The sequence below is a fragment of the Idiotropiscis lumnitzeri genome, chromosome 1 (genome assembly GCF_059441095.1).
Source record: "Idiotropiscis lumnitzeri isolate Australia: NSW breed Sydney's pygmy pipehorse chromosome 1, RoL_Ilum_1.0, whole genome shotgun sequence".
NCBI lineage: Eukaryota > Metazoa > Chordata > Actinopteri > Syngnathiformes > Syngnathidae > Idiotropiscis > Idiotropiscis lumnitzeri.
In genome coordinates this window covers 12,314,700-12,330,162 of record NC_142391.1, presented here as the reverse complement: position 1 = coordinate 12,330,162, position 15,463 = coordinate 12,314,700, and the positions used below count along the sequence as shown (strand labels likewise).

The window sequence follows — 15,463 nt, the reverse complement described above, 5'->3', positions numbered from 1 at the left end:
TGTAGAGAGGCCTATTCAAATGTCCCAACTTTCTCTGTAAAATCTGTCATATTTCCTTTTAAAAGCCAATGACGTGTTTCTATGGTTACTCAGAGCAGTCCAGAATGAGGCGGAGGCACAAAAGTGAGTGTGCACAAGAACGTCGGCTGAATGGCCCCCCGCCACACGGGAAGATTCCTTGTGTACGATCATAGTCATTAGCAAACAACACTCACCTGGACAGCAGCTGCTGAGCAGGTACAATAAACCCGCTTCCTCCCGACTCTCCTTTAGGGTCACATTCCTGTAAACAGCTGTCCAACCCGTGCCCCTGGAGCCATGATGCCACCGCTGCACAACCCGCAGCATCTCGCAATACTGTAGTTCATTATTGAATGATCGATTTTTTTAATGGGTTTTTAAAGTATACAGCCAAGTCCGAATTCAGACTCGCATGCCTTCAACATAGCAGGCAGCACTGAGGTGAGATGCAGTGGAATTATGAAGACGACTCTTCAGTGATAAGTAAATATGAATTGTTCCCACAGAGCTGAGAGAATCTATACCTGTGACTTTTGTTGTGTGCTCTGATTGTTGTCTCTCTGTTGATGAGTTGCTGAGCTGTGTGTTAACGTTGCAGTTGTTTGAAAGGTTTATAGTTGCCACAAGCTTATTTATGTTAGTTTGTTTGTGATGTTTCGCATTAAGGTAGCTGACTTACATTACATAAAAGGTACATAGTTTTGTTTAAAAAAAAATATCTGTATTTATATACCAAGTGTACGGTGTCCGTTTTACAGTAAATGTCAACTAGGGGTGACAGATAAAAAGTTTGAATCAAGTATGCTTTAATTCTTGTTTGGATTACCGTGAAAGCGAGTCAGTGAGAACAGCCGCTAAGAAATACTTGAGCAAAGGGTTAAAATGTTTTTTTTTTTGTTTTTATTTCATATGCTTTCTCTTTATCGCAGGGTCCGGAATGCATCCCTCGAGAAAAATGTGCATTCACCGTATACCATCTCACTTTTGTCAATGATGAGTATGAGATTGCCAAAAGTCCCACGAACTGCAAACGATCTGAAACCGATTTGAAGACTCTAAGATCACGGGAGTTGTCTTGGGTAAGAATAGGCATATAAGCAGAATATATTGAAAGCTGAGCAGTCCGTTTCTCCCCCGTAGCTTCCCCACCGAGAAACCCGTGGGCCGTATGGGTAATAACCACACCTTCCCAATCAGCAGGTGTTAATGGAACAGGAATACGAGAATAGAGGCAGCAGTTATTTCCACAGTTTTGCTCCTGCTACGAGCTCCACCTGGTTTCATTACTCTGCGTTGTGTCAATATACTAATCATATGCTCGGTCACAAGGCAATCAGTGCTTACCGTGCTAGTCGCCTGAACGCAAGGCTCTGAAATCATTAGCCCCACTCCCCACCTGTACACCACACACACACACACACACACGCACGCTCGCACCCCCACACACATGCAATGATACACGCAGCAACCAGTCTGTGTTTGACCCTTGACTCTTCCTATCTCCATGCAACTGTGGAGTCAGTCTAATTGGTCATTACTGACCCCGTGTCTTCTTGGCTTTTAAGCCTCTTACCAAAATTATTCGGGAGGAGAAACAGCTTGAAATCAAGATTTCATTTCAGGATTCAGCTAACTTCAATATGGGGAAAAAAATATGAGGCCATAGTGTACGTTAACTGATTGGAGCATTAAATTGTGATAGCTGCCTTGATGTTTATCCCATTTGAGGTAAAGAATATAGGTGTCGTGATTTGGATTTTCTTCACATTGCATTTGGTTTTGTTTCGTTGTCTTGTTTCGTATCCACCTGTTCTCGTCATATTGGTCCCTTGTTTTGCCTAACCAGCTCCCCACAACCACTCGTGTCCTGTCCAGGTGTGCCTTGTTGTCCCGTTAGTTTGCTTGTAAGTCACTAGTTACTTTGTCTTTGTTTCAGCCACCTTGTTTTGTTTCTGAGTATTTTGGTGTTAGTTTAAGTTTTGGCGTTTTCAAGACCTTTCAATTTAGTTTTTCCACAGCACCTCTCTTAATTTTTTTGTTCAGTAGAACTGCTTCTGCTTCTCTTGCCTCCCAGCATTTGACAATATGGATTAAGATGAAGTAGTTGGCTTGTTTTTACAAAGCAAAAGACAATTAGTTCAAAAAAGTTTAGTCTTTGTTCCCCGCTATAATACAAAAGAAGAGCAGCCCAACTGAAACTAATTGTATTCTGATTACAAATTCATTTGCAAGTGAAATGTTGTAGGTGAATGTCAAACAAATGTCCAAGGAGCGAGCAACTGTTTGATTATTCAGCTACACCATCCCGGCGCTGCCGATCTGCGCACAAATCCCACTGCTAATCTTTCCAGAACAAAACGGAATACGAATCAGGTGTAGGTTTTTCAATCAAGTCTCACACCTAAAGGACACCAATTTATCTGAATTTATCTTTTTTTCTCCTCATCATTGTGAAAACAGAAGTTAAATTTAACAAGCGTTTGGCATGTTCCGAGGACGAGAAGGCGATAATGATTGCAATAATATTTTGACAGTTAGCAACAGCTGCAGAAGGTCAGGAAGCTTCAAATCAACCACAATGCATCAAAAACACCCTTTTAACGCGTGGAATGTTGTTCAGAGCATCGTAACACTTCTCCGGGCCAAGTAAAACACCAGATTCCTGCCAAGCTAATTATCTTTGGGATCAAATGAAAGGTGGGACCTTTCATTGTACTTCCATCCGTACCTCCCCTAACCCACCAGGACCTGCTGCAGCGGAAAAAACAGATTCACCTCACCCTCTTTTTTTTCCCCGTGCTCAGTCCAAACTGTCTGGCCGCTACATGCTCATGATCATAATCTTTTTGCGGTTCGCTCCAATGAAAACATGACAACATATCAATCAGTGTCAGGAATCAACTCTGTGTCACGCCTCACTCTTATAACAGAAAGGGAGATGCACAGGAAGGTGGTGAACCTGGAATTCCCCTGCAAATTGAAGCCCACACAATCCCTTCTGATTCCTACTGGAGTTTTTCCCCAATCCCCCTCAGTGATGTCTCACGGGTTTCTTGTCACAGTTCCTTGACTGGTTTCCTCTCCCTCATGTGGTGCAGACCTTCAATAGTCCCCATGAATCATTCTCAGCAGGTTTTCCTATTGCCAACATTCATTATGAGTACAGCACCCCTCAGAGAGAAGAGGCAGGGAATGTATGCACTGAGCAACCTGCCAGGGAATCTGTCAGTGACAACATAACCCAGTGCACGGACCGCACCCTCCATCCGCTTGTCTGGTAGGGGGAAGTATTCATCAGGATAGTTGTAACAAAAGAACAGTCTTACTCTGGGATGCACAGCCACTAAACAGTCTCACTGAGCAGCCAAAGCTCCAACTACAATAGCAAGCTGGCGAATATTTGTGAGTTTTCAAGTGAGAAAAACAAACAAATTAAACATGAAAAACAGCATGACTATACAAAGCTTAACCTTCGTGCGACGAACACTCCTCATATCCAATTATGTCGTTCTGTTATGCATTCATGGGCAGTGGTGCCTGTAAAGTGAAGGTTCATTTAAATTTGTGATGGAGCGTGACCCACTACATGCCATCATTCAACCATGGCCACAACATCGCCTCCATCCTCTCCCCACCACCCCCCACACACACACAAAAGCCAACGCCATGAACCACCATCTTCAAGTCTGTGCGAATCTCTTCCTCGCACAACACACCTGCGGTTTGCATTTCCTCAAACAGCATCTAGTCAGTCAACATTTGGATGCCAGCCCAGGGGAGGTGCTCACCTGATGAAGAAGGAGGCCGCTGCAGATGAGGAGGGTGTGATGGATGTGGATGCACTGGTGATGGGGGTAGGGAGGCTCGTTTGCAGGGGGCCTTTGAGGCGACAGGGTGTCAAGGTGCCGCTCTTGGTCATGCTGCTGCTGCTGGTTATGGCGGTGAGCGGGGCCGCGCAGGTTGTGACATCTCTGCTGGCATCCCCCATCAAGCTTTGGGCCTGTTGGCACATAGACACTGAGCAAAGACCGCAATCTGCACCTCCTTCCACTCCATTTGCTACCCCCCCTCTGCTGAGCTCTGCTACAGATGGACGGACAGATGCTGCAGCCAGTGTCGCTTAGCTGGAGTCAGCAGCCTTGACTGCCGAAAGCCAACAGCAACAACAGCGCCATTCATCGTTTTTGGCTTATTGGGGCGGTGTAGTGTACTGTGATTAAGTCTTGGCTCAAATTGTATTTCTAATGACAGCAAATAGAATTAACTTCACTCAGCTTATGTATAGCTCTACCTGGTCAGGAATTAATGAAAATTTGACTATTAAGAAGTGTAAATAAAAGCTTTTTTTTTTTTGGTGAACATAGAAAAAGAGGTCCGTTGTCAACATGATGTCTCTAGTGTACCTCTAATGTTAAATGAGAACCACGCATATTTGTAGGCCATCAGATATCGGCTTTGTTTAATTTCAACTTGAATGCCTTGTGGTCGGATGGCTCAAACTTTTACTGGGATATTTCAGAATTCCCAGCATTCACGAATGAAGGATGATAATTGACTATAACAACAACAAGACCACATGGGTATATAAATAGATGGAAATCCGATCTATACGCAAATGTTGGTTAAATTTGCATTGAGTTATTTTTTTGTATGAGAAACTAACAGAGCTTAACCAAGCCACTTCTTGATTTTGTGAGACAATGATGAACACCAGCTGACAAGAACGGGATTTCTAATGTGTAAAGAAAAATATGTTTAATACACTGACATATACATTATTTACAGCAGCAATGACATAGCACTGCAACCTCAGACATTTGCAAGGATCTTGTGCGTTGTTCATACATCGTATGAGGCCTTGGCCTTGTGCATATACCACCTCTGTGTATTCCCTGTATTCAAGTTTGGGGAACTAAAATAATATCTTTCACAATCATTTTTATGAAGTCTGTGACCCTAAACTGGCGTATATTTGTTAGTACAAGCTTTTAACCGGACTATTTTTATGGAGAATCTGACACGTGAATGTTATATGTGAAGACCAATTCACATACGGTGCATTGTCATATTCACATGAGAGTATGTGATGCCAGTGTTTGCTTCACAAGCATATATGCTATAAAAACCTGGCTGGATTCATTTAATCAAGTTTTCAAAGTGAGCGCCTGCAAAGATTGTTCAATGTGCGTTTCCCATTTCACATTCCTTTCTTTGGAGCGTGTTAGCAGCGTGCTTTTGTAGGTCGAGTTTTGATATCCTGTGGTTTTATCAAAGATGCAAAATTGATTATCAAGCTGATGAATGTAAACTTGAGCCTGCAGGAAGGTGAAGAAAAAAAGTGAAATGAGAACGCTCACACAGCTCGCCAGTGCCATGCTGGTTAGAACCTGGTCCCATGCCAGGGAAGTGGGCCCATTACACTCTGGCATGAAAGGCTACAGCACTTCACATTCAACCATGCAGGAAGCGGACCTGTATGGCTCATCAAATCGTTCACAGATTGAGCCTATTAGATATCAGTTTTACAAATCATCAGGCCAAAATTTCACAAGCACACAGGGACAGCTGGTTACAAGTGGAGTGCATCAGAGTATTCCCCCTGGTGTTGAGAATGAGGACTTAAGCCCCTCAGCCAAGCTGCTCACTGCAGCCTTGGACCCGGAATGGCTCCTTACTCTTGGTGAAAAGTCCAATTTATCCCCCTGTCAGGTAATTAGGCTGTGTCAGTGGAGCTTTTTGCGCAGAGTCGGTAATGAGTTGGCCTTCCACCCTTTAACCCGTATGTGATGTCCTTTTGGGGGTTTGCAAAAGAATAGCAAAGACATTGAGCAAGGTGTGAGACATAGTTGGGGAGAATTGCCATAATGGAAATGTAAAGGTTTACCAAAGAGTGGCAAGAAGGAAGAAAAACGACAAAAGACTTCTTGAAAGTAAAGTGTGAAGTAAGCATGGATGGCTGGTGTCCTTTTAGTAGTGTGGCAGCAGTCTCCTGTGACCTTAGATCTCACTGGTTAACAGATGATCACTGGCCAAGTGAAAGAGGTCCACTTAATCTGGGCGGTCACACTCCCTTGATTTCTGTGGCTAATGGAAACGAATGGAGGTGAGACTCTAAAATACCGATGAGAACAGCGCGTGTGCGTGCGTGTGTGTGTGTGTGTGTGTCTGTTGGGTGGAGGATTGAGGAAGTGTAGTAAAGTAAAACACTGCTGCTTTTGTGACAGAAAATCTTTTAAGGGGAACTAAACCCCTTTTTCTGAAGGAATCCGTTGCATCTGATAGCGCTTGTCGAAACGCATTGTTCAGAGTTTGGTTTGAGTAAGCATGGTTTGTTAAAAATGGATTGGAAGGAACTTTAACTGTGTCAGGGTGTTAACATCAAAGTGTGCAGATTCATTTTCGCCTATTGAACTGCTGTTACTTTAAAATTAGACTGTTAGTTACTGGATGCTTGTCGCTACCAGCTAGCTGCTAGCTGCTAGCCTCTAGTCGCTAACTGCCACTGTGTTATAAAATTCTAAACAATGACAGTGTTTTAATTTGCTTTTTTTGGAGGGGGTTGGGGGGAGTGCAATTAAATTAGTGAATAAACATGATTTTGGGATGGCGTTGGGGTCGGTTGGCAAAAGTATATGATGACAACGTAAAATATGTTCACAGTGAATATAAGCGAGGATACATTATGATAAGAGAACAGTCGTTGGCAGTCAGCCGAGTCACGTGTCTGCAGTCAGCTGGCTACAGAACATCTGGTCTTGCTAGTAAATAAAGCGAGGAGGAACGGCTGATAGACATCACATTATAAATTCGCACTCTCACGAAACAGAAAAGAACGAAAAAATTGAGCAGACACAATGACGAATAGAATTTGAATAAATACATTGTAGATTTAGCGTCAGATAAAGAACCTATGCACATTTGAAATATTCCAGAAACTTTTGACAGCTAAAACAATTATTTCTTTGCACTACAGCATTGGAAACATAATCCTTTTTTAATAAGTTGTCTGTGGTTTGTGGTTTACTGCAATGCCATCTCAGCTGCTCGTCAACAGGAGCAAAAGCATTCTCGGAGCAACAGATAGGATGTGGTGGCACCAAGCAACTGGTGGGCAAAATGACAAAACAACAAAATGAGTCAACAGCGCTTCATCTTTTCTTGCTTAAGAGGGATGCTGGGAATTAAATTGCTGAATCATCTCTATTTTTTTATAACTCTGTGGTCTTTTTTTAGGTTTTAAGCTAGCCTTTAAGAGAATTTTGTCCCACTGGCATTAAAATAAAAACACTGGGCATGCATTCAAGACAGCCAACTAGGAGTCTCTGTGCCAGGAGGACCAATTCAAGAGGCGCCACAGTTAGTTTCAATTCCAAGGACTACAACAATTATTCCAGATATAAGGAAGGCTCTTTCCCAACAGGGAATGCCAATTGATCCAAGAGTACTAAAATGGGCTCAGTGTGGGACTGCTCTGGCCCCCCTGGTTTGCACACACAAGGATTTCTGTGCACACAAGACACACACAGTGAGTCTATACTTCTTTGTCCCCTCAACACTGCATGCCCTCCTCACCAAAGGAGCCAAGTGGGAATCGTGAATTAAAGCTCATGCCTTCAGGCGCAGTGGACCACGAGAGCTTCTGTGGCTTTTTGTCATTCTGAAAGATCTGGTTTTAATGAACGACAGATCTTAAAGCAAAGAACAGCTCTGTCCTTGCTGTGTTTGTGACCCTCTCTTGAATACTGTGTCCCAACGCTTAGCTGTGTGCAACTCAATATACACTGTTATGTACTGTAGATGTACAACACAACGTTGGTTCTCTCTACCATCATTTTGTTAGGACCTTCAATGTATGTTTACAAATTTCATTAGAAGTTATTGCCTTAACTAATAGACCTATGGTAAATGTCTTAAATTGAAACGCTAGCCTATTAAAATGCATCTATCAGATCTGGTTTGTCTACAGTGTGTCAAAGCCATGAGATCATAATAGTTGGTTATTCATCAAGAATAAACTTCACATAATCAGCCAGTAAAATTCCGTGCTTGGTTTGTTTGAATGAAAAACATGTAGATTAATTATTTTTGCTCATAAATAAAGTACAGAAAGAGGGGCCACTGTGACACAAAAGAGCAAAACACAGAACCTCCCAGTCATTAAAGACCTGTCGAGCACTTATCCGACACGACATTCAGAGTTGTGGCGATGCTGTGTAGTGGGCGTTTGAAATGGCCTTGGGGAGGAAGTCATGAGACAAGCGTTGTAATCTGCTTTGACTTCAAAATCTCTTTAGTGGTCAGATTTACCTTAACAGATAACGGTATTTCCTGCAACGCCGAAAAATAAAGCTTGATTTACTGCCATGCTACTTTCAAATTAAAGATCAGTTGCTCATCAAAAAACAGAGTGCAGTATTCAGAAATAAAGGCACAAAAATGACATACCGGTTTAGGCTGAGGGAGGAAGTTGTTGACTCTGGAGATGCTCCAAACACCCTCGAGGTATTCCTGTGCTTGGATGGTGACAGCGCTCAGGGATCCAGTAAATTGCCCTCCTGCCACTGTCACCTGGACGCTGGTCTTTGGACCTGATGGCACTGAGGGGTTCTGGGACCAGCACGGCCCCTTAGGCTGCTCCCCCAATGGCAGGATTGAGTGTGGGGTAGTTTGGCCCTTGGACAGTTGGTTAGCATGGATGCTGGAGGATGACACAGCAAATCTCGAGGGTTGCGGGAGAAAAGAAGAGGCAGGCAGGTCCGGCATGTCGTGGCCGAGGGCGAGGACGGGAGCATTGAGAGTCTGCAGAGCTTCCTGCTTCAGTTGATGGAGAGGCGTGAAGCACACCTGACAGCAGGTGACAGCACCTTCCTTGAGACCAGATGTGTGCAGCTGCTCAAACAGAAAAGCTGCATAGCCCGTGTCCTGTAGTATGAAAAAAAAAACACAGAATAGGCTTGCTGTAACTCTTAACACAACATGCACAAATTGGTTTGTTCATGTTTTCTGGGAGTGTCAGTGGCCTGCTCGCTTTTCTGTGTTCTCTGTTTGTTCAGACTGAGCCATTCTGTCTGCATGCAAACAGACTGTTAATCAGGCATGTGTTCATTTCATTGTGTATTCCATTCAAGACCAAAACAATCAAAAACCATATGAGATGAAAAAAATAAAGCTCTAGTGGATTAATACGACATCCCACGACAATCCTCATTAAAATTCCTCGGGGTTTTAATATATTTTGCTATGTTTGAAATTGAAAGTGGCTCATCTTTTTCCAGCTTTTGGAGGCTGTGTCCAGTGAAGTTTTGTTCTTTAACTTCAGTAGAAAGAAGGTTCCCTAGGGTGTTGCTCTCTGTTTGAGAGGAATGCCGAGGGAAAACAACAGCTGAAGTGAAATCTGGCACCCAAAGCTATACAATTTACATATGATAAGTGTCTCTGCGTGAAAACAGATGAGAAGCCAGCAAATGTGAAAATAAGCACCTCCTGAAGCTGGAGGCACACCAAGCTGACAGCCAACTATTCAAATTCTACCAAAGACAAGAGCATACATTTTAATACAAACAAACAGACATACAATGAGCACACACTCACACCCAGAGTCTCTTAAGAGGCATAAAGGGTCATCAGGCTCTAGCCCAGTGGAGTCATGGCCTAAAACAGAGGTCCACAGCCCAAACATAAATGTTTATGAGGCCTTTGCTCTGTGTACCCTCGGAGGTGATCAGGAGGAAACAATAATCCATTGCCCTAATGCAATGCCACTTAATACATCAAACCCAGTAGACGCCTAATACATTGGGCCCAAAAGACACCACAGTGTAGTGAACAGCAAAAGGTATCTAAGACTCCGAATTAAGATTATTAATAGAGGGCAGTCCAGCATAAGGAGTGTGAGTGTGACTGAATGGCATGCTGACATTATATTGCTGGTTGGTGATTTACTGTGCTGGCTACCTGGATTACACTTCAGCAGGTGGGAGCAGATTCCAAGCACAACCAAGAAAGAGGATTTACAAAGGCCCATAAATCCTAAGTGCAAATGACAAACTGGGCCTGTGGCTAGCTCAGTGGCAGATTTAATATAATATGGAATCAAGTGAAACACTATGAGCTCTATATTTGTGCCCAGCACAAGTCGAGCGGTCTAGCTGTATGATGGCGGGATGCAAAAGGGGTTGGTATTTTCGCAGACATGCACAGCTTGGTGCAGTTAGAAATGGGCGGTTTGCGTTGTTGTGGGCGTGAACACAGCCAACTTGCTTCGTAGCTAATGGGAAAAAGTTCCTGTCATTCACATTAAAAACGGCGCGCAAGAGGCATATAATCCTTGACATGGTAGATGCACAAATTGATTTGGTGGAGTCCATGCAGGCGGTAGAATCGCGCAAAGTATGTTTGTAAAGAATGGCAAGCAGAGCACCACAGGCGGATGACGTAAACTTGGCCGGGGCAATCACAGATAAACACTTTGAAGAAGGCATTAGGAGGCCGCCTTTCTCCTTGATATTACGTGTTGGTATGTGACACATCAACCCCCCATGCCTTCATAGCTGGTCAAAAATATAATAAAGATGATAATAATGTAATGAATTCAATAGATTTCTACAATGAATCAAAGGCTTCAGGCTGGGGTGTTCCCCACCTACTGCCCAAATACAGCTGGGATTGGCTCCAGCACGCCTGAGACCCTCATGAGGCCAAGAGGTTCAGAGAATAGATGGATGGATCAAAGGCTTCAATGCACTGTTGTCATATTTATGAATGAAATACGATGCCGTCCACCACACACATCATCATGTGCTCAGAATCTGTCTGCCTGACCTCCATCACACTTACCAAAATCACATTGCACTCACTACGTCAATACTTAGATGTGGTTGTGTAAAGTTGAGTCCATACTTCAAACAACAAAAAGTCAGGTACGTCGGAAGCATGTCAAAGGACATGCTTGGTACCCTAAAACGCAGAGTATGGCGCAGAAACATCCGCCTATCACACTAAACAAGGCTTGCACCAGGACAACAAGCAAAATTCTGCTGTTTTTATGCTTGAGTGCACCTGCACTATCAATGAATATAGAGCCTTATATATCAAAAAGGGTTAGCCACAAGAAACAAACATGATTTTGTCAGACTTTTGTCAGAAGAGTCAAAGTCCTTGATAAAAGCTAAAGAAAAGAGCCCAGCCACCCCTTTGACTACTGTACATTGCTTCCCAGCCAGGAAATTGAAGTCATGTCAAAACCAGTTAACTCTGTCCATCCATCCACTCTCACCCTTTACCCTTCGGCAAACCCCTTACCCACCTCGGGGCACCGGTAGATGGAAGTAATCAATTCCCCTGCCGGTCTCCATGCATTGTTAAGTGTTGATTTAGGAGAGCTAATAAAAAGACACACAAAGCTGAGCCCATCTGCTATTCAGTGAGGTTTTGGGAGGTTAGAGAACAGGCTTCTCCTGTAAAACTGTCCGCGAGCTTTATGCTTAGCCGAGTGAATGGAGGGTCAGGGCCACAAGTATGTGAGGATGATGGCCCCGATGATGAGAGAATGATAAAACTGAAGGACACACTATTGTGCATAATCACATCACCTATAGGCAGTGAAGTCCACAGTCTTTGCATACGAGATCATAAACATAAGGAGGATGCAGGAGAGGCCCAACAGCAAGGCTGTTTTGTTAACTACCTATGTGATGCATTATTGACAGGTGTAATTGAGTTTAAAGAGCATCACGTAACGTAAGGCAAGGCACCGACACAAACCTTCAAAGCATTCCTGTTAGCGGAGAGGCGTGGTGCCATGTCGGAGATCTGAATCGCCAACCATTGTTCTGTACAAGTGGGAGATGGTTTTAGTTTTCACGCAAGGCTCACTTGCACCGGTGCAGATAAGAGGGCGGACACAGGAGGTAGGCCAGGGTTTGTGGCCATTTGCCTGGGGGCTTGTGGATTGTTATGTTGGTTTACTGCCTGTCAGCACTGATCTTTATTAAACTCTGGGGACAAATGTAGTCAGTTGCCGTGGCCTTATTATGGAAAGGAGGTTGGTTGACCGCTGTGGGGGAAAGGCAAACCTGCCTCTGTGAAATAAACCCCGCTCAACCCTTAGAGACCCAAGTTTGTCGCTGCCTTTGATGAAAACCAGGACAGAGCATCGAACTGAATATGTCTCTGCATGGGTGATGGAGTGTCATTATACACACTGCATTCCCACAGGCTAATAGAAACTAGCTCAGTCTTTTATGAATCATTGGACAGACAGATAGACTTTTAATGAAATCACATCACTTACTCCACCTATTCGGTGCATCTTTTCATGAAGTTGAAATAAAGGGAAAATGTGACTATTCATTTAAGATGTGGTGCTTAGCAATGGTCTGATGTGGAGATGAGTTAAATCACAAGAAGGTCACAATGATTTTAAATGCATGAGTTCCCCCACTCACTGAAGTGCATGCTTCATTGAGGCTAAAAACGCTCAGTGAAAAAATATTCTAGTTGAGGCCATTTCCCTCCATTGCCCACGGTGGCAGCAAGAGAAATGAAGAAAAATAAGACCAATATGCATATGTAATACAAAAATAAAAAATGGAACCAAGATAAAACACCCTGCAGATATTTGCAGTGCGGAATTTATTTTGTGAGTCCACATATCGCTTCAGCCAGGAATAGTAAACAACTCTATTGGCAGTGCCAACTCTCTGATTCATCAAAACTACTCTAAATTGAAAAACTGTTTTATTACGAAAAGATAAGGTTACTTAGTCGTTATTCATTTATTTACAATACATTACCAGTTTCACTTAAATGATTATTATTATGACCATGACTGTCCTCATCAAAGATTATATTCACACCATGTACATCCTTTGACTGAGAATAAAATCAATCTCATCAACTTGTTTTGCTCTTTTCAGGTGCCATAACACCACAAGACTTGAGCCATCTTTGTATTACTTGGCTTAAGACTCTGTTGACCGTCACCACACACACAGTCCATAAGACTCAAAAGGAATTGACCCCCAATAAACCTGCAGGGGCCCACTCCAGATCCTTGGCTGAGGACAAGAGATTCAAGCAGATCCCACAGGTAGCTGGGCTCCCCCTGACAGCCAAATGGGAGAAGGACGAACACAGCTGCTGGTCTTGCCACAGGTGGGCAAAGCATTAGGGCCGATTACATCCCCAGGATAAAAGAAACACATCCAGCGGTGTAATCCCTCTCTGCTCCCACCCCTTTGCCTTTCCTCAACTCACCCTTGCCTCTTCCTCTATGACCTGCTTTCCAAAACCAACGACTGCGCCCAGATCCCCTCAAGGAAAGCAGCGGGCTGGAAGGCCGGCAAGCAATGACTCTGATTAGATATCAGGTGAAGCTTTTAGTGGCACAGCAGCTCTGTGGGATACACACCATTAAATTTAACCACTGCCTGCTTGGAGGCACGCAACACAATGACTCAGGATGTCACACTAGTGTGCTACTCGGCCCACTGTGGGAACACCTTTAGTGGAACACAAAGCTGGACGGCTCTGCAAATCACTTCAAACACATGTCGGCACCTCGCTTATGACTGGATAAGATTACACAAATCTATAGTAAAACAGACTAAACAACAGGATAAGATTAAGACCACATTTTCTCTTCTCTTTATGATTCATTTCAATCTAATGTACTTTGCGCAATTGCTGTATATGTTAACGATGGAAAATCCCACTTAACATGCGCAGTTGCTTGTACAGGACACCCATGTTGTAATTATGTAGCTTACTGTGTTTATGAGGGATAGCCTGCAATGGATCAAGAAAAAAACTAAATATGGAACAAACTTTCAATACTTTTCTTTTTTTTTTAAGATAAAATATAGTTGATCTCTAATTTATTTCACGGAAAGATGCTTAATTCTTTGTCTATTCTTGTTCCTCACAAAATGAAATGGATATCAGAGAGATTGCATCAACGAGGCATCACTTCAACTGCAACAGTCAACTCACACATACATTGTCAATTCTCTCTGTTTAACCATTTGTGACAGATAAGGTTACAGAATCGATTCGGCGTGTGACTGCATGCTAAATTTGCACAAAAAAAAAAAAAAAGTATGGGTAATACAAACAGAAAGGACACAATAAATCAAGCATCATTCAGCCCCCCGTAAGACAAACAATTTAAAACCTACAGCATGAACAGCATAATCCAGTCAGCAAACCTTTCTAAGACGGAACAGGAGATCACGTTGTTTGGAAGAGAGCGCGAGATCTCTGCGTGAGTATTCCCTTAAATGAGCAGCCCCATCTGAGAGCTTTCGGCATCTGTTCCCTCGCGAGGATCTTACGGAGACAGATGTCAGACTGTCTGCCCGGTGTGATTTAGGCCTCTCCTCCCTTTGACCGTCAATGAACTGCTGACTGAAAATGCAAATAGGCCTTACCCTTTCGTGACACTTCCAACACACGATAGAACCACCTGTCCAACCAATGGCGTGCAGTCAGCGCCTTCAAAGCCTTCTCTGCTAGCCCAAATACTATCAGAAGCACGGACCTACATTTAAATGAGAATTATAGGGCAGGGTAATGTTGAAGAGATTGAAAAGTCATTTTCAAGGCGCACTTTTGAAGCAAAACTTTATGAGGCTTCGTCAACCAACACTGTGGTAGGCTGATTTGTTTCGACCCCAGTATAGATTTTTCTTGGGGCACTTTCATAGCACTTATAGGAATGGAACACTGAGTTTGCATTGGTAGGGTCAAAGAAAGGAGGTCTACATTAGCATCTCTGGTGACAAAATCATCACGTTTTTCGAGTAATGTAGCTTTTTAGTTCCGGCATAAAAAATAAAGCTCTCGTTTGCGTGGGTGAAACAATGATGGTGCAAGGACTTCATGTGGCCAGCACATCCATCACTGCGGGGCTACTTGTACCTGACCTTACTGTAAAACTGTCATTACATAAAAAATTGACAGGACAAAGCTTTAGTGCATGTGAGCGTGTTGTCCCCCCCCGTGTGGCTGTCTTTCTACACCGCGCCCATCCATCACTCCAGCCTTTCGCCACTTGGCCAGTTAATTATGCTTTCCTGTTCACTCACGCACATAAAGAAAACAAGCCCCTTCCACATTGTTTGGACAGACTTCCATTCTCCCTCGCGCCCCCTTGTGCGACCTCTCTCGCTGCCCTCGGCAGGGCTGAGGCGGGATTTACTGTCTCTTTCATCGACTTTAAAAAGGGTCACAGTACTGGGAGGACTCGACACTTAAATGGCATCTGTTAGGCGTGCAACTCAGTGATAGCTTGCAAGAAGTACCCTAAATAAACTGTTTGTATTGGTTAAAAGCATTACTAGTGACTATGCCATTCTCACGCACAGCATTCCGTTTTTTTAGCTTTCACCAAAGAACATGCTCCTCTATTTGGAATGACTGCTTTCACGGTAGGTTATTATCT

General features: G+C 43.4%; 1 protein-coding gene across 2 annotated transcripts in view; it reads right to left on the bottom strand.

The window, feature by feature from the left end:
* The window catches only part of kif26ab (kinesin family member 26Ab), a 65,411-nt gene that overhangs the window by 27,203 nt on the left and 22,745 nt on the right, over positions 1-15,463 (bottom strand). For both annotated transcript variants that reach the window (XM_088317418.1, XM_088317426.1), the window contains exons 3-4: positions 8,467-8,943; positions 3,810-4,021 (exon numbers count right to left, since the gene is read on the bottom strand). In XM_088317418.1, coding sequence (XP_088173544.1) covers positions 3,810-4,021; positions 8,467-8,943 — 689 coding nt within the window. The remainder of the gene's footprint in view (positions 1-3,809; positions 4,022-8,466; positions 8,944-15,463) is intronic.